Source organism: Psammomys obesus, unplaced genomic scaffold (genome assembly GCF_907164565.1).
Source record: "Psammomys obesus unplaced genomic scaffold, mPsaObe1.curated_primary_1811, whole genome shotgun sequence".
Lineage (NCBI taxonomy): Eukaryota > Metazoa > Chordata > Mammalia > Rodentia > Muridae > Psammomys > Psammomys obesus.
Window position 1 is genome coordinate 35,341,393 of NW_026591086.1, and position 22,379 is coordinate 35,363,771.

The following is a 22,379-nucleotide window of genomic DNA, read 5'->3' on the forward strand; positions in this document are numbered from 1 at the left end:
CATTTCCACTGATGAATTCAAATCTCCCTCTTTGGAAAGCTGTGTAAAGAAAATATTAAGTAGCATTCATATTTTGTTTTCGGGAAAAATTGCCAAAAGGGACTTACTTATAAGAGAGACAATGAATGATGTCAGTATATGTATATTAGCTAAAGACCAATGAGCTATAATTAGAAAACTTTTTACCCAATTTTACTCAATTTGAACAAGCCAGTTCAGGAATAAAATTTTAATTTTATTGTACTTTTTTAAATTACCTAATCTCAAGTTTTATTCCTTTTTTTCTTTTATAATTTATTACAATTTATTCAATTTGCATCCTGGCTGTGGCCCCCTCGCTGGTCTCTTTCCAATCCTACCCACCCTCCCTCTTCTTCATCTAAACCCCTCCCCTAGTCCACTGATATGGGAGGACATCCTCCCATTTGTATCTGACCCTAGCTTAACCTGTATCATCAGGACTAGTTGCTTTGTCTTGCTCTGTGGCCTGGCAAGCTTGTACCCCCCCCAGGGGAGGTGATCAGAATCATTGAATTTATGCCAGAGACAGCCCCTGCTCCCCTTACTAGGGACCCCACTTGAGGATTGAGTCTATGGGCCACATGTGAGCCATGGTTTTACTTCCTCTCCATGCATTGTTCTTTGTTGGGCTATCAGTCTCTGCAGGGCTACCAGGGCTCAGTATTTTTTTTTTATTTTATTTTATTTTTTTTTTGGCTCTGTTGGTCTCCTTTTAGAGCTCCTGTACACTCCAGGTCTTTCTACCTCCACCTTCTTTCAAAAAATTCTTGTCCTCTGTCCAAAGTTTAGCTATGAGTCTCAGCCTCTGCTTTGATACCTCGATCAGTGGAGTCTTTCAGAGGCCCTCTGTAATAAGTTCCTGTCCTGTTCCCTGTCTTCTGCTTCCAATGTCTATCACGTTTGTCCTTCTGAATGAGGATTGAGCATCTTCCCTAGGGTCTTCCTTGTTGTTTAGCTTCTTTATGACTATAAATTTTAGTATGTACATTCTATATTATATGGCTAATATCCACTTTGAGTGAGTATATACTATGTGTGTCTTTCTGCTTCTGGGTTACCTCACTAAAGATGATCTTTCTAGTTCCCACCTTTTGCCTGCAAATTTCATGATTTTGTTGTTTTTAATCCGTATAATTTAATATTCCATTGTGTAAATGTACCACAATTTCTATATCTATCACTCCATTGAGGGACATCTAGATTGTTTCCTTTTCTAAAAGCCTACTTTCCCACATTTACATGGCAATATTAGCAGACTTACTGTTTTATAGGATGTAGTTAATATAAAGTTAAACAAAGTAAGAAAGCATAATTTTGCCTTGGGAGTTATAAAAACATTTTTCCCCTTTTCCAGCAGGTCCCTACTATACAGCCCAGGCTTTAGCTGAACTCACAATCCTCCTGCCTCAACTTCCAAAAGGCAGGAAATATAGGTATGAACTATCAGATGAAGACTATCATTATAATCAAAAGTTAGAACTTTCATTCTAGTCTAAAGAAAAACATTAAGGAAGGAAGTGAACAAGAACTGGGTCAGTTTAGAACAGGTTTTGTTATTGTTTATTGACATTTCTCTGCACAGCAAATATTTGCAGCCAAGTTTTCATCTGACTAGACACAGTATATGTTCTTAGAGACTACTCCTACTATAATCTTTTATTTGCAGTTGCTTTTATGGGTATAAATCATATTTGTGTTAGAGATGGAATCTCCATTCAAGTCTGTTTGGCCACAAGATTACTCTGTGGATAGTGTTACATGCTTTGAACAGTGGAATATAATATCTGCCTTTTATTATACCAGCCACTACTAATTATCACACTCAGTGATAATCACTATAAGGAATGTATAAAATGATATTATTCATTTTTCACTTATTGAGTAGAATAATTATGGAATCATAAGATTTGTTTTCTGACATTTATTAATTCTATCATGTCATTTACACAAACAGGTCAGAAAAACATTTTTCCTCTTTCCACTTCTGTTTTATTTAAATACAAACTTGACTTCATATAAGTCATATTTTATATTTTCTATGTGACGACCATTGAAAACACACAAACAAACAAACAAAGAGTAGACAAGATAAAGAAATCTCACAACAGACTTGTGACTATATTTGGCTAACCTGATTGGTATTTTCTGGAAACCTGTAGGTCAGATGACTAAGAATGCTTAAAAAACACACACACACACACACACACACACACACAAAACTACTCCTAAGCTGTGAGCACTGCTGGCACAAAGAATTGCCTATATCTAAACGGTAACGCCTTCATTATAATTTCTGGTTACCGTAGTGTCATGTGTCATTATGATCTCCATATACAGAAGAGAAAGCTGTTGCACGAATGTAAAATAATTTTTTCATGTCCCTAGAAGGTAGTACAGGAAAAAAAAAAAAAACACTAAACACAGAAATCCTATTCTAGCCACCATTTAAAAACTACTAGCTATGTCAATTTCAGCAGGAACTTTTTCTTAGCATCCTTATGATATCATTTTGTATATCTTAAATAAAATGTGATTAGAATGGTGATTCATTCAGAGGGCTTAGAGTTATGGGTTAAAAGAATCCAAAGAGGATCAATTAGCAAAGCATTTCAACCCATTAACAAACTTGCTAATGATAAAGGGAATTGATCTCTTGATTTAGACTGCTTATTTTACTCAGTGATTTAAGATAATAAAAGAAAACACTCTAAAAATTTAGAAGTTATACAGAAGAAGCATAATTACCTTATGGGAGAGTTTGGAGCTTTAGACTTTATACCTATCTATAGATTCTAAATCAAAGAAATTTAAATTTAATTTTTAAAAAGTAGATAAATACAACTCTCTAATATAAATATAGATTAAGAAAAAATTGACTTAATAGAATATATGCCAAACATTCTGAAAAACATATTCTGCTCCTCACCCCCACAAATATACACACAAGAACAACAACAAAAACCCTTAGAACATTTTTCTACATTTGTAGACTTTTGTACAAACTGTGGTTTATACCAAATCTAGAGTCTCATGCCTGCTAGTTTCCTGCTCAAGTACTCTACAGAGGTAGAAATCATACTCTAAATGCACAAAAAGTCAGCCAAAAAGTTTGGTTAATTAAAGTCAGAAGATGTTAGAATACATCTTCTGGAAGCAGACATACCACGCTAGCTTTAAATGCTTAAGTGACTAAAGGTAAATTAATCATTGGACCTCTTTCTTCTGAAAAAAAAAAAAAACTATTTTTAAATTAATTGTTGAGATACAAATGTTAGTTTATTAATAGCTGGATTTGAGTAATACAAACCTTAGTGTTTATTTTGCTGGAATTAAGCACCATTCAAAGCATGTGCTCATAGGTGGGGAAGCTGTGGGAACTGTTTCTCAACGGTAGAGGAAACAGATTTGCATGCTACATGTTTTGGTTAAACTTAGTTATAAACTTGAGGGAGAGGTAGAATAACCATGGAAACAAACCCCTGACAGTGGGTGTCAGGAAGTGCTTAGATCTGGTTAATCGACGTGGAAGACCTATCCAAAACAGGGCAGCACATATTGTTTGACAGGCTAGAGAAAGCAGCTGGCAGTAGCCCTCATCACTGTTGGTTGTGATGATCCTCTGACAGGCTTCCTTCAGCTCTCCTACCATGCAGTCTCCGTCACAGAGGGCTGCACCCTCAGACTGTGAGCCAAGATCAACCCTCCCTTCCTTTCTTCCATGATTATGATCAGGTGTTTCATCACAACAAGAAAAGTTCTGTGAATGATGGACAGTAAAAATTCATTGGCCTCATTGATATAATACATACATATATAGTTCACAATAATATAACGTACCCTATAATTGCAAAGGTCTTATGGATGTAAGGTACAATTATAATTATCTAAACAGTCTTTTTTTTTAATCCTTAAATTTACCTTACTAAACTCCTCCAGGCTTCCAAACTAGCTACAGTCTGTCAAATTTTCTCACTAAGTCTCATTGACAGTAGAACTTATAAAAAATAATGCCCAAAACAAAAACTGCTGCAGTCTTCATCGACCTTTTTCCCCTTCCATTAATCCAATTCTGAAAACTTGATGATTTTAATTTTTCCTTAGTCTATCTCTAGTGTCTGAGTTTCTTTTGCATTCCACAATTATTCACAAGAATGTAAGGTTCATTAGAATTTAAGGCACCAGACCTCTAATGTGGAGACCACCTATTCATTTTCTATTAAGCTTCAGATAGCCGTGTGTGTATGTGTGTGTGTGTGTGTGTGTGTGTGTGTGTGTGTGTGTTGTATTGTGTGATGAACTCCTGTGAGGCTAAGCAAGTAATCTATGACATCCTCGGCCATTGATAAAACCTTTTACTCAAAACTGCCTTTGTACATGAAAGCAGTCATAGCCTTTATACAAAGTAATATATATATATTATATACATATATATATATATACATATGAGTTCGTCTGCCTCAAAATATCTTTATTTAGAGAAGTTAAAATTTCAACTTTATGCAGTTTTATCCATGATAATATAATCTTTTAGTTCTAATCACAAATGAAAGAGAATTTCCATTCAAAGGCCATATTAGCAAGAGCAACAGATAGATATATTCCAAAGGCAGCAACACATAGGTTGAGATCTTAGTCTATTTTGTGTGCAGTAGTGAATATGTCATTGAAAAAAGTATTGGAGCATTTCATTTTTTCAATAATAAATAAGAAAGAATATTTTATAATTTATTATTCCAATAACTATAATTTTACTTTCATACCACAGATTTTTATTTTCATTTTCCCTTACTTTGTACTTAATCTTAATTGTTATCATCACTTATAAAATATAAACAATTTATTCAGCATGTACTCAATCCATCACATTTCTAATTTTTTTCTTCAGAATCTATTTCTTCTTATATGGGTTAAATCATCAGTATTTAACATTCCTCTTTCTAAAGGCCTTTACATTTACAATCTTGTCAAGCAAATCAACCCACTGCCACTGTTCTAATTACCCACAGGGGCCCATTTTGTTCAATGTGACATAGCAGTCAGCCATTTTCTTTGAGTAGAATAAAACTTCCCTAAACTATATTTAATTAACGTAGACAAAGCAAGTTTGCTAAACAAGGTTTGAGCTATTAAGTGTTCTAATATGGAACTCAGACCCTTTGGTTATTAATATGAAGCCTAGTCCTGCCACTTAGCATGTCAATGTTTTTAACGCAAAGCAAGCACTGTGATAGGAAAGGAGCCCTTCGCAGATGGGTTTTTCAGCACTTCTATAAGCTAGTTGGTCTTCTCTTTGATAGTGCATTTGGAACTCTCTGCTCTTTCTGATTAATCTCAACTGAAGCAATGTTTTCCATGTAATTGTTACCATCATTATACGATGATCCAGAACTTCATTGACTCTACTGTTGCCAAATTCCCGAAAATATTTGTCCCAGGAGACTACAAAGTGAGATATCAGTATAACTTAGTAGGTGTTGGCATGCTTTTGAAGACATAAAACTTGCTTACTTTCTTATTTTCCTTTTGGATATTTGCTTCCTTCCTAGATCTCCTTCCTCTGCATTCTAAAACTTAGTCTAAGAAAGCACATAAATATTTCTGAATATTTAACAATGTATTTATAGGTTGATACCTAAAGACATTTTCAGAAGAAAAAATAACTTTTTCTTCCAACTTACTTCACCTTAAGCACCATGGACTTATTAAAAGCTGCTTCCAGATTGTAGTATTTTAGTTAATATTAATTGCAGCACAAACTTTTATTTGCTTGTTAGTTAGTTTGTTTGTTGAGATTGGGTTTTTCTGTGTAGCCTTGGCTATCCTGGACTTGCTTTACAGACCAGGTGCCCTCAAACTCACCTCCCTGAATGCTAAGGTCTGTACCACTGAGCCTGGTTGACTTTTTTTTTTTTTAATTGTCTGCATATAGAAAAGTGTAGCAAGTCTTGATAATCATCTCTGCTTTTGTACACAGAAATGTAAAAGACATAACCTCCTAATCTACAATTATTAGTTTGAACTACAAAGTCTGTGCTCTGGACATTTTATTGATGTAAATATTATCTAGAAGAGAAGTTACAGGATGCTCAAATTTGAAAGTTACTATAAACATATTAAATGATTCCACGTGATCATGTTTTTGAAACATGAATAATCAGATCTTTTTATAAGCACATTTTATTTTTAATTATGTGTACTTGTAAATGTGTATTGGTCTGTGCACATATAGATCAGGTACTGGCAGAGCTTAGAAGAAGGTGTCAGGTCTCATGGAGATGGAGTTACAGGTGATTGTAAGCAACCTGATGTGGGTACTTGGAAATAAATTTAGGTTCTCTAGAAGTGTAGCCCATACTCTAAACAATTAAACCATCTCTCTGGCCCAAACATCTTATGATTAAAACTAGTAATTTGTTTTTAAAAAATGGTAAAAAAGTATCCACTACAAGGATAAGAATTCTTTGAAGAATTTTTCTGCACGTAAAAAAATCACTTCTGCAGTATAGACTGTCAAAGCAGATGCTGAGCCTGATGGCCAACTGATGGGCAGAGTGAATGGAATTTTATGTAAGAAGTGGGAAATAGTAAGAGCTGGAGGGGACGGGAACTCCACAAGCAGAGCAACAGAACAAGATAATTTGAACACAGGGAACTTCCCAGAGACTCATACTCCAACCAAGGACTATTCGTGGAGATGACCTGGAACCCCTGCACAGGTGTAGCCCATGGCAGTTCAGTGTCCAAGTGGGTTACATAGTAATGGGAAGAGGGACTGCCTCTGACATAATCTGATTGGCCTGCTCGTTGATCACTTCCCCCTGAGGGGGAAGCAGCCTTACCACGCCACAGTAGAGGACAATGCAGCCACTTATGATGAGAACTGATAGACCAAGATCAGAAAGAAGAGGAGAACCTCCCCTATCAGTGGACTTGGGGAGTGGCATGCATGCAGAAAGGAGAGGGAGGGTGGGATCGGCAGGGGAGGAGGGAGGGGCTTATGGGGGGATACAAAATGAATAAAGTGTAATTAATAAAAAAAAAAGAAGAAAAAAAATCACTTTAAAGGTCACTTCAATGAGATCATATATGTCAAATTCTTAGTATTAAACTTTCCCAAAATAGTAAATTTAATAAAGGAGGAATCCCATGAGTATCAAATCACCCTGTAACACAGGGTCCTCTGAAACCATTATTGGTGAAAAGGGAATTTTTGAAAATGTCTTTGTAAAGCTCTCCTCTGTGGCGATACCTGATAAAACAGGATCAGAGGAATGGGGAGGAGGTCCCCCCTATCAGTGGACTTGGCAAGGGGCATGGTGGAGATGAAGGAGGGAGGGAGGGACTGGGAGGGAATGAGGGATCGGGACACGGCTGGGGTACAGAGTTAGTAAAATGTAACTGATAAGAAAAAAATAAAATACAAAAAAAAAAAAGATCAGTCAAAAAAAAAAAAAAAAAGAAAATGTCTTTGTAAGTGCCTTCTGTGAGGAGAATGTGACATCCCATCTTTATCCAAGGGGATGGTTTTTATTTTGTAATATGATTTCACATCTTGATAATTATACTGATGAAACACGCTTCATAGTTAACAGAAACATTCTGGTAAGAAAAAGAATATTTACTCAAAGTAACATTCCTCAAGTATTTTTTATACCTTTTTTTTAATGTTTAAGACAAGGTTTCGCTCAGTAATAGTTCGTGCTAGCTACTAGCCCAGGAGTATCCTGCCTCAGCCTCCAACACGCTGTAATTACAGCTCAATTCCACCTCACGTCAGCAGTACAAAGGATTTTTGTACTGGAAACACTGCAAAGCTTCCCCGTATTCAAGTGTGCTATTCAGAAAGCCACAGGCAATTGTTGTAGTAACAGAAGACTAGGTGGCAAGAAGTATCGTTTACTTAGTTTAAAAAATTGATCTGATCTACTCATAAAGCTTCTTCTTTATTTCTTATTCTTCACTTGATCTGAAAACCTCAATTTAAGTACATGTTGAAAAATTAAAAAAAAAACATTTAGAGTACATCATACATGTACACATACTTAAATGAACACACACACACGCACATATGAAGTGTACATAATAATTACAATACTCATTTACAGGGCATTCTCAGTTTATAAACACTCAACTGTATTGTTTGATATTACTTAGATAACGCCTCCAAGAGTCTATCTTTCATATTTTAGATGTTGACTATAATGAGAAAAATTGATTTATATGTCAAAATGTAATACATCTAATATGTAGCAGAATTTAGCTCTCATGTTTATCTGACTATCCATACCTAAAGGCTTATAACACCATAGACAGAACTACACTCAAACATCTGTATATATGCAAGAGGCCAGATAAAATGAGGTACATAACTTATTTCCCTATGTTATATCTACCAAGCGAGAACCTGGCATAGCTCGAGCTGGTATAGATGTTCTAACACGTGACTACTTACTCTGCAGTTGGTTTGTTTTTTCTCATAGACTATTTTGTTATTCATTAGTTTTTGGAGGTGAGATTGACGTCCGGGAATAAAACAAATGGAGTAAGAGATGTTAATTTAAGATGGACATTCCACAGCAACGCAACGATGAGACGGTTACCTTGATAACAGATGTCTCCACCCTCGACGGAGGACTCTGAACTTGTGCTGCCGCTGCCATATTTGCAATGGTGCTAAGGTGGTTCATCTGGCTCATGGCCATGGTGACAGATGCTGGAGGTAGGCTGACAGGAATTAGAGGGTGGGGCATCATCATGAAAGGAAGTTCCAGTCCTAAGAACAGAATACACATAGGACATTACTGCTGTGTTTCGGTTAAAGTCAATGACATGTCATTAAGAGTTTAAACACTGAAAAACATTCTAACAGTGACAGTCAAAAGAAGATCGTTTACTTATTTGTATACAGTAATATTCACTCACGATTGGGAAATTAAGCTTACAGCTAAACTGGTTTGGTGCCACAATTTATCACATCAATTCTTCTGTGTGTTTAATACAAATAACTTGTTCTTGGCTTTATTGTCCCTCCTGGCAACAAAACAACTGATAGACATGCTATCGTTTTGAAGAATCAACTTGTGTGAATGCCGTATATATCTTTTTTTATTATTATTATTCTGCTAATTGTCAAAGAAAATAACTTTAAAACTACCACTTTTAGTGCTGAAGGCTGCCATCGTACCATTTGGCGGAAGGTGGCTGTGCTGCAGATGGTTGAGAGGATGGCTAACTGGAAGGCTATACGCTGCAGGCCTGCGGGCATGTGTGACAGGAGCCTGAGTTCCCTGGGATGGGGGAGAGTGGAGTGTTTCCTTATCCCAAGAACCACCACTGTTGCCTGTGGGGAATGAATATAAATTATTTGGATATAATATTAATCCAAATCATCCAAACACTAATTTGAAATGAGTTCTGAAAAGGTTTAACATTGGGGAATTAGCAAATAGCCTTGAAGGGAAGTGAGCTGAAGTAAGAATTTTTTTTCCCTGAACTGTGTTCTTTTTTTTTTAATTGTTTAGACATGATGTCAAATTTCAGCAAAGTAATATTTTTTGAAACATTTAACCTACTTGTAATGTCTAATGCTGTTTGAACTAAGCAACTTCACATTGAATAGTCTCTACTGTATAACTAAGTAATTCCTCCTAGTACCAAAGAAGAATGAAGGTAATACAACGTGAAGTTATGCTTTCAGTAAATGGTAACCTAGTCAACATTCGAAGTTAAAGTGCATGGATTAATTAAACCACAAGCATAGAAATAAGGTGTATTCATAAGAACACAACCTGATTAGGCATTGAAAAGAGAACACAAACCATCACTTTAGGGAACATGATAATGTCAAAGCAGAATATCAAATATGTGTGAATGAGCACAGCATGTGCTCTCAAACAAAGACAAATGTACAATTGGAATTGGAACAGAACTAATGTCAAATTTAACTGTATATTGGAGGACAGACATTTCAATATTCAGGACAATGTCAGAATAATCTAGGTCTTGAGATACTTTCTAAGAATTTCTTAGAAGGAATTTATAAATCATGTCTTTAAATTAGTTTAGCCACATTAATGCATTTTACTAGAAGATTTTAATATAAAATTATCCATTTAACTTTTCTGTTACTTTATGAGTTCATTTTAAAAGAGCTGAGACTATCATAAACATTGAAACAGCAAAGTTGGTGAATTTCCCACTTTAGCTCTACTAAAAGCCTTGTTGTAAAATCTCTACGACGTGGTTTTCAATGAAGTCTATTTAGTTACTTCCATGATATTTTTCCTTTTACTTTATGAAGACAGTTAAGGATCAATATAAATTCAAACTCATTAGCTCAATACTGTCTGGATTTAAGAGTAAATTGTTCAGAAGTGGGTAATGAAAACTCAATTCAAATTCTTCAGCAATCAAACAAACCAATTTTATTAAACAATGAAAAGAATCAATAAAAATGGATATCTTACTTATCTTTATTATTTTAAAAGAAATCATAGCAGCTTTTAGCTTAAGAAACCTTAGAGCTTTATAAAGAAATGACTCACATAAAAGATATTTCTCCAACTTGCTTCTACACTCGTATACAAAAGTTCATTTTCATATTCAAGAATTGTGTATACCTTACCCTTCTACACTTGGCTTCTAGACACTTATTCCAGGCAAATGTGAAATAGATCTATAAATGTGAATTTCTCGAATGTATCATGTCATGAGAATACTAGGATAAGACACTTCAAGTAACCTCACTTTAATTTGCTTTATCAAATTGTGTGCAAATATATTTCACATTTAACATATACCAAAATAAATACTGAGAATAAATTTAAGGGAAAAACAGTAACTTAAATTCAGATGGAACAGCTGTGCAAAGATAACCCTTATTTCCCCATCTCTGGGGTGCTGCATTCTGTCAGTTTCTTAATATCGGAATCTATCAATCTGCCACACACATATTTTCCTCAGGAAGTTTCAAATGCTATGTTGAATTTCTCAGTGTGTAGAAGGCTCTTAGCCATCTCCGCCAATCATCATTTGTTAAATACTCATGATGTTGGTTCATTTAGGTAATAAATAGAGCAAACAATTAAGAATTATGTCTGATGAAAAATATACAATATATAACCAAGCCAGCTGTAAGTGATTTTTGCATTATTTATAGCATACTCCTTATCCATTAGCATGAACAAATAGGAATGAAAACAAGATACTTGAGAACAAAATTTCCCTTCAATGAATAGAGGTATAAGTTCAAGTGTTTTCGTTTTATACAACATCTGTCACAATATAAACAAATATATATATATATATGTTTATCTTACACATCTACATCTACAATTCCTTAAAACTAATAATTACTTTAAATTACCTTTTAGTTGAAATTACTTCAGAATTCCCGTATTTTTCTTCCCTCCAAATTTTCCCAACTCCTCTCTCTCAAACATTTTCTATGCTTCTACCTCTCAAGTGGATAACCTTTTCTCTGATTAATATTGCTAAATACATGCGTGCACAAATACACACACACACACACACACACACACAATACCCACTGAGTTCATTTTTTTGTTGTTTGTGTGTCCATGATTTCAAGGCTGACCAGACTGCTTTGGACAATCCTGGGACGGGCTAATTTGGCTTCTCTCTGTGGTCATTAGTTGCCTGTAGTTCTCTGTGTAAGGTTAGAACTCCAGAAAGTTTTCCCCTTCCACATTAACATGTGATATTGCCATAATCACTTTTAAGACTTCAGGTAAAATCAAATGCTTTAATAAGTAGGAAAATCATAACATTTGGTAGAAGAAAATAGAAATAAAAAGAAATTGATCTAAATTTCCTCTTGATTTTTTTTTTCTAGAAGCACTTTCTTTACTCGACTGAATGTCAGAATAAAAAAATGATTCTGATTTAGCCCTTGCACTTTCATAGAGGTAATTGAACCAGTTACACATAATTCAAAGAATAATTAAAAATAAAAATGGTGAAATCAGAAGAAAATATTCATGAGCCATTCATAATATTTCTACTGAATTGGGTTTGATCGCTTAGAATTTTCAATCATATTTTAGTGGACTTGTCTAAAACTGGTACTCTAGACCTTGGGCATACCATGAAGGAACACAAGCTACGTATTACAGGTGTACGAATATATGGACTACAATCAGCAAGACACAAGGGAAGTTGTGATATAATGATCTAGCCATACGTGCCATGAAGTACAGTTGCTAATGTCACATTTAATTTTTAAATTCATAATATTCTTTTTCTTTGAATTTCTATCTCCATTTTTTATTTAAAATTCCAATTCCTTTATTAAATAACATGTTGAGTGTTCAAAGTTCACATTTTTATTTGTTTCAGTTTACCTGTAGGAACAAGCTCTTTAAACGGAATTTATAATGTAGCCATTTATTTTCATTAAAAAAAAAGCAAACAAAACGATGATCAACTCAGATTTCGAAGCACAAATCATAGGCAAGGCAGAAAATAGAAAGTGTTTAGAAAATGTCACAGCCGATTTCTTTTTAACAAACATGAAAATGAGGGTAAACGAATGGCAACATTTGTAATTCTCCTACAAATAATTATAATTAATATTTTATTTATTCCTTTTATTCTTATATACATGAAATAATGAATAAATTTCAAAATAGTGGGCCTATTCATTTTAAGTGAGGTTAAATACAGTACACAGAAAATAATAAAAAACAATATGGTAACCCGTAGCTTTCCTTTACATTGTCATACATTAAGAATAGTAAAAGCATATTTGAATACTGTTATTCCTTATACATGGGTGACATGTAATGAGTTGTTCTGATTTCCCACAGGCTGACCCTGATAAAGGTGACAAATCTCTAAGGGACTAACAGTCACACCCCTCCTTAGTGAGTGACAATGATGGACCCTGACAGGAACCTGACACTGTCAAGACTCGTTTACAATGAAAATAATGTCAAGAGTTGGTGCTTACTCCATTCCATTGGAGGACATCAATGCCATCCTAAAATGAAAGCATGAATACTAAGTAAAAGCAAACACTAGTTACAGGTTCCACAGACATTTAGTTGTTATTTCTTTTTTTAAAAAAAGATTTATTTGTTTATTATTTATACAGTATTCTGCCTGAATGTATGCGTACAAGCCAGAAGAGGGTACCAAATCTCATTGGGGATGGTTGTGAGCCATCATGTGGTTGTCGGGAATTGAACTCAGGACCTCTGGCAGAGCAAGCAGTGCTCTTAACCTCTGAGCCATCTCTCCAGCCCCCTAGTTGTTATTTCAGAGATGAGAAAATAGATAAGTGACTTTTCCATGCATTCATTTCAATTCAAAGTGACTCATAAGCTGTTGTATGTGATGCTGTTTTTTAATGTACATTTAAGAATAGATCTTCCATGAATTATATAAGAGCCCTCCTCTCTCTCTCTCTCTCTCTCTCTCTCTCTCTCTCCCTCTCTCTCTCTCTACCTCCCTCTCTACCTCTCTGTCTGACTGTCCCTTTCTTTCTAACACAAATACTGATATTATCTAGAATATTTGTTTGACACAATCAAACTGCTCTAGATACGATGATAATAAGCCATTTAAGAGCTTTAATATTTACCTTACAAATTGAAAAAGATAACTAGAATTATATCCACAGAATACAATGTAATGCTTGGAAGCATAATTCCTTAAGGGAATACTCTAACCTGGATAATTTTTGTTCCTTTGGTGAGGCTAGGGATCGAACTGGGTGCCTTGTACTTTCTTCGCATGTGCTATACCACTGAGCTACACTGCAGCTAAAATGAAACATTGTTGTGACCCTATTTACTAAAAAAAATGTAGTCCTTTAACTTGCGAATCTTTAGAAAGTCAAGGAAAACAGGAACAGCATTAGGAAACTTAAAATGGAGAATGACTTAAATTTAAATTACTTAAATTTGAACTCGTGAGAAATTACAGAATGAACTACTTTCTGCAGAATGCATTTCTTCACATACTTTTCCTTTTTCATACCTAACTCAAGAAAGTTTTGATGCAACCGAAAATGAAAGAAGTATAGCCATTACTATCAAGATAAAAGGTTAAGTGATGTTTGTGCAGAAGAAAGGAGTAATTATATCAGAGAACACTTTGCTTTTTGATGCCATTGCTGTTGTAGGACTCATTAGCACCACACTGTCACTGTTAACCAGATGAAACAGATCCCTAAAACAAAGCAAAACAAATCCAGGATAGAGCTTGTAAATACTCCCATAGTATTCAATACAGGGAAAGTAAGAGTTGCTAAATTCTTTTGTGTTTATTAAACATATGAATCTTGTTAATATTTTGATATCCTGATTGTAAGCAAGAACCAAATATTTTTCTTCCATAGAAATAATTTTGAAAATAGATTCGTTAATTTCTACAGCTAAATAGACTGTTATAGGCAATGATCTAGAAATGATACTTCCATGTACTTATATAAGCTGTCAATCTAAAATTCTGCACTTGCTCAAAATCAAGTATTTTATTATAACGTAGCTATATAGCGTCTAGCTTTTGAAACTACAAGTGTAGTTTTCCATTTTAGTGTGGGCTATGTTTATTAAGCAAACAAATAAACTAGAAATTATTCTTTCCAGTAGTTTTATACTATCTCTAAGGTTTGTCATCATATCAAATAAAAGTGGCAACTGTATTCACTATAATCATTTTAATAAATGTCATGGCAAACAGTAATAACTTTGCGTTCATGTGTAAGTATTGGCCTGGACAAGTTAAAATCAGTTTTGCTTTCCACTAATGCATACAAAACTTGAGATTATAAAAACTATATTTTTGGTCTTAAAATCATTGTCCAAAAAAGCATAATCCCCTTCAAAAGAGATCGCATGTTCATAGGAGTAATATAGATATTTCCTATATGTATGCCTCTAGGGTTTATTTATCTCCCTTAAAGATCAGAGTAAAGCTCAAAGAATAATATTATCAGCTAGTTGTCAAAGCCAGAAACAGAAGAACAATCTTTGTCTCCTCCTTTTTTACTTACCATTGATGTTCAATTTCTTTTTATGTCTGGTTGATTGCATCTATGCAATTTATCTCTACTCTTTTTCTATCTCAGCTGTTGTAATCAGTTTGAAGGAGCAGAAATTTGTACTATAATCTTCAAATCTTAACACTATCATCCCTCTGCTTAGGAGTCTTAATAGTTTGCCCTTTATAAGAAAAAACATTTTCAAAATTTGGGAGCTTGTGTAAGTATGATGTAGCTGGTTTGTGTTTATCAATTAATGTATTAGCCCTATCATTTAAGAAGATAAAACCATCTAGTAAGCTATTATCAACCTGAAAATTAGATATAATTTACATATATTTTATTCTTTAATTTTAAATTAATTACTTATTACAATTTATTCACTTTGTATTCTGGTTATAGCCCTCTCCCTCATCTTCTCCCAGTCCCATCCTTCTTCCCTCTCTTCCCCCATGCCCCTTCCTTAGTCCACTGATAGGGGAAGAAGTCCTCTCCTTCTACCTGACCTTACCCTATCCCCTAAGGAAATAGAAGATGTCCTCAAATGTCTCCCTCCCATTCAAAAAAAGCCCAAGAACAGATGGTTTCAGCAGCTGAGATTTTTTTTTTTTCGGATCACATTATGTAGTCCTAACTTTGCTGTAACTCACAAAGTTCCACCTGCCTCTGCCTTCCTATTGCTGGAACTAAACACACGTGCCACCGTACCTGACATTAAAAAAAAAAAATCATTAATAATACTGAAGTAAACAAATTAACAGTAATGTTGTAAAAAAAATTTAACTTGACCTTTGATTTGAATCTGTATTATAAAAATCACAACACAAACTATTAAAATTTTAATCATCAAGGGCAAGTGATCAAAGAGCAGGCAACCAAGTTCATGACAGAGGCAGCCCCTGCTCCCCTTACTAGGACATCCACATGGAGACTGAGCTGCCTATAGGCAACTTCAGAGCAGGGGGTCTATGTCCCCTTCATGCATTATCCTTGATTGGTGCATCAGTCTCTGCAGTAATTCTTGGGCTCTGGTCTTTATTCTTGTTGGTCTCCTTGTGAGACCTTCCTGTCCTTCTATCCTCCCCTTCTTCCATGAGACATCCTGCCCTCTGCCCAAAGTTTGGCTGTGAATATCAGCATATATTTTGATACCCCGTTGGGTGGAGACTTCCAGAGGACCCTCTGTATACGCTCCCAACCTGTTCCCTCTCTTCCACTGCTTCTGTTTGCCATTCTGAATAAGATTTAAGCATCTTCCCTAGGATCCTCCTTGTTGTTTAGTTTCTTCAGGTCTGTAGATGGCTATCCTTTATTATATAGCTAATATCGGCTAGTAAGTGACTGTATACTATGAGCGTCTTGGTACCTCACTCAGGATGATCTTTTCTAATTCCATCCATTTGCCTGCAAATTTCATGATTTCCAGGCCACAGAAGAAGAGGATCCAGGCAGTCTTGATGAGACTTGATAAGCTATAGGCAGGTGGAAGGGGAGGGGAACTCCCCCTTTCAGTGGACTAGGGGAAGGGGATATTGGGGAAAAGGGAGGGTGGATGGAACTGAGAAGAGTTGAGAGAGAGAGCTACAATCGGGACATACAATGAATAAATTCTAAAAAGAAAAAACAAAAACAAAAAAAATAAAAACTTAATCAGCTTTGTGGGAAAAGGAAAATATGAATTAAAAATCGGTTCACTTTGCGTTGATTAAATATGACTTAAATATAGATTAATATCCAGCAGGTGTTCAGAGGGAGAATTAGGAATTATTTACAGAACAATTTTCAAACAAGTCAGAATGGACATGTTTGCTGTTATTTTGGAGAAGCCAAACAAGCTTAAACAAATAGATGTTCCTGGTTTCCTCAATTTACTAAAAGCTATATTGTAATAAATTCTTAACATGTGTTACTGCATTTTATGATATCCATGTTTCCTTGATTCTTCTAATGTAGGATTTTCTATTTAATAAGATAATCAATATAAATATATAAATATCCAATATTTTGTGGACCCTCAGGTAACACTAAATGAATCAATGCGTAACATGCTGATTCGACCTGAAAATTTACCAGTCTTCACTACTACCTAAAGTAGGCAGAACAAGCAGAAGCAATGAACAAGCAGACACAACTAATTTTACCTTGAAAGGTGCCATTAGTTCAACTTGTAACAATATTTAGCTATGAAGATATTAGACTTCAGGTGGGGAGGCAGCATGTGACAGAGAGGAAGGAACTCAACACATTTGCTGGCCTACCGAAATCATATTATTGCAGACTTGTTGAAAGCTACTATTTATAGGAAAGCAAATCTTTCACCCCACAGCTTCCATTAGATGTCATGAAGACAACATGGAACCACTTTCATCAGCTTCTCCTTGGCAGGCAGGCAAAGAGATTTTCAAGGTCAAAATGACCAATATAATTTTAGTCTCTGGCAACAGGGAAACGCTTAAGGGGATTGCCAATTAAATGGATAATTCTCAACCTGAGAATAAGGCTCCCAATTTTATTTCAAGAATAAATGGTTTCAATGTGCTCTGTTGGACATCAGTTGAAATGGGAATGGGAATAAGAAAAGAGGTTTGAAAATGTTTAGATGAGGATTAATTTTTGGACAGTATCCTTACCCATAGGTCAAGATAAAGTAAGATTTAAATAGCTCATATTTTCTTTTAACGTAAACTGGCTATAGTAACCATAATGTAAAGAACGAATAATGTAAGGAAGGATGTAAGGTGCATAAGGTCACACACTGACACGTCAGAATTAAACCATGCACACAGATTTAAGGTGTATTAAAATAAACAGTCCCCACAAGAATAATGTCTGGAAAAGTTAGTCATACTTTTTCTAACCTTTATCAGTTTTTGATAGCAATATTCAAAAGGAAAAAGGCCACAGTGGGCACAGTGGTACAGAAGGCTGAGACAGGAGGACCAAAGTTTTGAGGAAAGCCTGCACCACATAATGCATTCAGGGCTAGCCTTTGCTACAGAGGAAAATCATGTATAAACTTATAAAAATACAGAGGTTCAAAGGGTAGGAGAAAGTAGTTTTCCAAAGTAAGGGGAACAAGGACTATTTCTAACAGGATCTCAAGGGCAGGCTCTTTGACACCCCCCCCCCCCAGGGGAGGAGCAGTCCTGTTAGGCCACAAAGGAAGACTTTGCAGCCAGTCCTGAAGATACCTGATAAAACAGGGTCAAATGAAAGGGGAGGAGGTCCTCCCCTATCAGTGGACTTGGAAAGGGGCAGGGAGGAGACCAGGTAGGGAGTGTGGGGTTGGGGAGGGAATGAGGGAGCGGGATACAGCTGGGACACAGAGTTAGCAAAATGTAACTAAAAAGAAAAATAAAATTTTAAAAAAAGTTTAAATATCTTCGTTTTAATAAAATAACTTTTATGTAAGTTGTGTTCTACTAACAATAGTTATAAGGAAGGCTAATATATTTTAAATGTTTGATTTCAGTGTAGGAAGTCTCCTTATTGAAAATACAATTATCTTCTTCTGGGAACCCTAATGAATAAATATGTGATTGTTAATCATATGAATTTTTCATAGAAAAAATACAATCCTTTCACAAAAAAATCTATCATAATATTATTATTTTATGGAAATGAACCTTTTCTTTTCCGCTTTATTTTTTTTCTTTTTCTTTTCTACAATTTTCTGGTTCTAGGACCCACATGTCCTTACTTCCTTATATCGGAAGCTGCAATATGAACAGAACGTCCCTTTTATCTGACCCTGGCCAAAAACAGAAGGCCGTGGGCAACTACAGATGATAAATGTGCAGTAAATGTTATTGCTTTGCCGTTGCTATTGGTGGTCTTGATGGTGTTTGAAACATGGTGTGAGGCGTTCCAGGCTGGTCTCACCCTTGCTGTGGACACAGGGATACCTTTCCCCTTCTCTGACATGCCTACTCTACCACGCAAGTGCTATAATTATGGGTATTTTCCAACCTACTTGATTTATGCTATGCTAGGACCTGTGCAAACCGGACACATTCTCTAACCACGGAACTATCTACCTGGCCATCACAAGTATTTCTGTTAACCGAAATCACTTAAAGGCCCTTTTGTTATCTCAGCAACTATATAAAAAGCATGAGTTTCCAAAACAAGTTATACTTGGGAATATCATATGGGTGAAGCATTAATGTGTCTGGCTGATTTTGAAATTTAGTTCTCTGAGCATCCTGTGTAGAGCCAATTTTGACAAAAAATAGAGAGTACATTTTACATGTTGAATATCTTTTTAAATTATCTTTTATTTATTTATGTATTTATTTATTACTATTTATTTACTTTTTATCCCTGCTGTAGCCCCTTCCCTCGACTCCTCTTAGTCCCACACTCCCTCCCTCTATGTGCTAGGAAACCTAGACCCCCTGCTCAGAGAAAGCCCATAGGCTCCTTAGTTTCCAAGTGGGTTTCCTAGGAAGAGGATCAGGGGCCATCTCTGACATGAACTCAGTGTCTGGCTCTCTGATCACCTCCCCTGGGGAGTACAGCCTTACCAGGCCGCAGAGGAAGATGATGCAGCCAGCCCTGATGAGACCTAATAGGCTAGGGTCAGATAGTAGGGAAGGAGGACCTACACGCTGAATATCTTTAAACCGCCTTGCAAAGATATGTAACTGTGTTTTGGGCACCAATCCAATAAATAATTATAAAAATAATTTGGCTTTAATGGTTCTTTGATAAAAATAAATTCAGGTACTTTATATATGTATATTTTAAGTTCCACTGCCTCACAAAATATCATAATTAAGAAGAGAAGAAGTCTTAAGTTTGCTGTTGTTGTAGCGGGAATTTCACCAGGGCCTCATAAACACTAGCTATATATTGCACCACTGAAATGCACCCTAACCCCCAAAGCCTCAGTAGTTTAAACTATGTCAAATATCTTCCAATGTATACAGAAAAAAATTGTAAATCATTTCACTAACATTCAAATATTTTTCAATTCTTATTGAAAACAATAAGTGGCTTTGAAGAAGTCCACATTCTTCTTTATTCAATGCTAAGGTATTCCTAAATTTTGAAAATAGTGGGACAAAGAGAAAAAAGCAGCGTCTTGGTCAATGAGCAAGGACTGTGTGTGAAGGTCACTAGGCAGCATGCAGTTCAGTTGTCTGTCAACACTAGTCAAAACGGTACCATAAGCACACCGTAAAACCATCCATGTGGTCGTTACTGGCACATGCTGCACACCAGGTGGAGAGCCAGGAATTGCATAAAAGCTGGACAGCTACACGGTGAAAAGTAGATGACATGAAATGTAGTGGAGAGGGCTGGGGAGACAGGGTAAAGTGCAGGACATGTAAAGTATGAGGACCTGAGCTGTGATCCCAAATACCTTTTTTGTTGTTTCCTTAAATTATTTGTTTGTTTGGTTTGTTATTTATTTCTTATTTAAAGCTCGTATGATATAATTCTGATTAGAGTTTCTGCTTTCCTGGCTCCTCCCTGAGCCTTCCTAACCCCTAACCACCCAACTCCACTGCTTCTTTATCTCTCTTTAGGAAACAGGGGTCCCAAATCCCCACGTAACAGCTGGACAGGTGTATCAGCATGCTACCAATCCCAGATCTTGGGAGGAAGAGATAGGCTTTATTTTAGGTGATCTGGCTACCTGGTTCAGCATAAATGCCAAGTAGGAGACTGTATATAAGATGGAAAGTAATTGAGGAAAACTCCAAACATCATTCCCTGGCCTCTATCTGCATGTGTACACACACACATGCACACCCCCACGTTAAAGCATGCCTACATGACACATGCACGCGCACACACATACAAACACACATGCAAAAAAATATACTGATTAAACGAAACTGCATTGTATACTGAGATATTAACCACGGACAAATACAGATTTGGTGTTCCTGTTTATTACCTGTGTGTGAGCACTGACGATTACGTGGATTTGTAAGGAAAAACCTGGCCTTGGGAAGACACTGATCACCGTCACTAAATCTTCCCTATTGCGTATCAGAGCACATTCCACTACTCAGGCACTGCCTAGGTTGGGCAATGTGTTAAGGACATTCAGGAATGGTGGCTCTGGATGACAGCTCGGCAACTCACAGTGAATGGAGGAGCAAGCAGGCATTAGGAAGGCGTAAGAAGTCACAGTGAGGTAGGTGAGCGCCAGGTTATGAAAGCTCTCTATGTCAGGATGATGAGTTTGGTCATCATCTTAGGCAGAGGAAAGAGATGATTAAAGTGATGGATCAGATAGGCAGAGGAGAAAGACGGCCATCATCAGGAATGAGCATCCCAAATTCTGTCATCTACTACATTGATATTGATAAGACCAGCACATGTGTTCTGAATCTCATATTTCATGCTACGGGGAAAAGGGCCAAAGCGGGGAAAAAAAATGTGTTCTTTACTACCACTGCTGCCTAAGGAGATGGTTGAAAACAAATTGGCTTTCTGAGACATAGACATGGGTAGATTTTGTGGAATGATGCAAGAGTTATGTTACTCTTTAGCTCTTCTAATTTATAAGCTATTTACTGAAATGCATTAGAGTTTCTTTACTTGTAAATATAAAGGTAACAAACTGGATTTTATGTGTGAGCTTTCTTGCAAAGAGACACTCCGACGGTGTCTATGTCTGCAAAGAAGAGGTCTTGTTAAAAAGGTTACAGCATTTTGTTGATCCAGCAGGGCGGACATTCTAGACCTTCCCTGACAGTCAAAATTCAAGATGAAATGTTGAGGGTAATGTTTCAGGATTCCGGATTTAATATTGAAGTCTATTAAACGTAACAAGATAAATTTTAATCGTTTGGTAGCAAAATTAAATTCGAGATGTAATTCCTTTCAATTCAAAGCTCATACTACTATCCTGTTCCATATCAAATAATGACTATTGTCCAGAATGTTATATCCATCAGCAGACAGAAAAGAGCAGTTATTATGCAGAATACACACCTGTGAAATACAGACCACAGCCTTTTGGCCCACCTTGGATTTGATATCACTTCTTGAAATTCACAATCCTTATACTAGACATTCACAAAGTGATTTCTCAAAATGACTGTTTATGGCCTCATGTAGCTGTTATTTTTAAGGGATCCTACAAAAATTATAGTTTCCTGTCTACGTAAAATCCTGTAATATGATCTATTAGAAATGTACACCAAAAGCCATACAGACAAACAGAGTGAGTTTTTAGCTTAAAAGCACATATAGCACAGTATACTTTGATTCTGTGTGGGTAGATATTTAGTTTTATTTTTAAATAAAAACCTTACTAGATCACATTATTATAGGTTGATTACATATAATATAATATAATATAATATAATATAATATAATATAATATAAT

General features: G+C 35.8%; 1 protein-coding gene across 2 annotated transcripts in view; it reads right to left on the reverse strand.

The window, feature by feature from the left end:
• Window positions 1-22,379, reverse strand: part of Dach1 (dachshund family transcription factor 1) — a 408,415-nt gene that overhangs the window by 125,660 nt on the left and 260,376 nt on the right. Inside the window, exons 4-5 of one of the 2 annotated variants that reach the window (XM_055609965.1) lie at window positions 9,206-9,361; window positions 8,622-8,794 (exon numbers count right to left, since the gene is read on the reverse strand). In XM_055609965.1, coding sequence (XP_055465940.1) covers window positions 8,622-8,794; window positions 9,206-9,361 — 329 coding nt within the window. The remainder of the gene's footprint in view (window positions 1-8,621; window positions 8,795-9,205; window positions 9,362-22,379) is intronic. The other variant, XM_055609966.1, reaches the window with a different exon arrangement.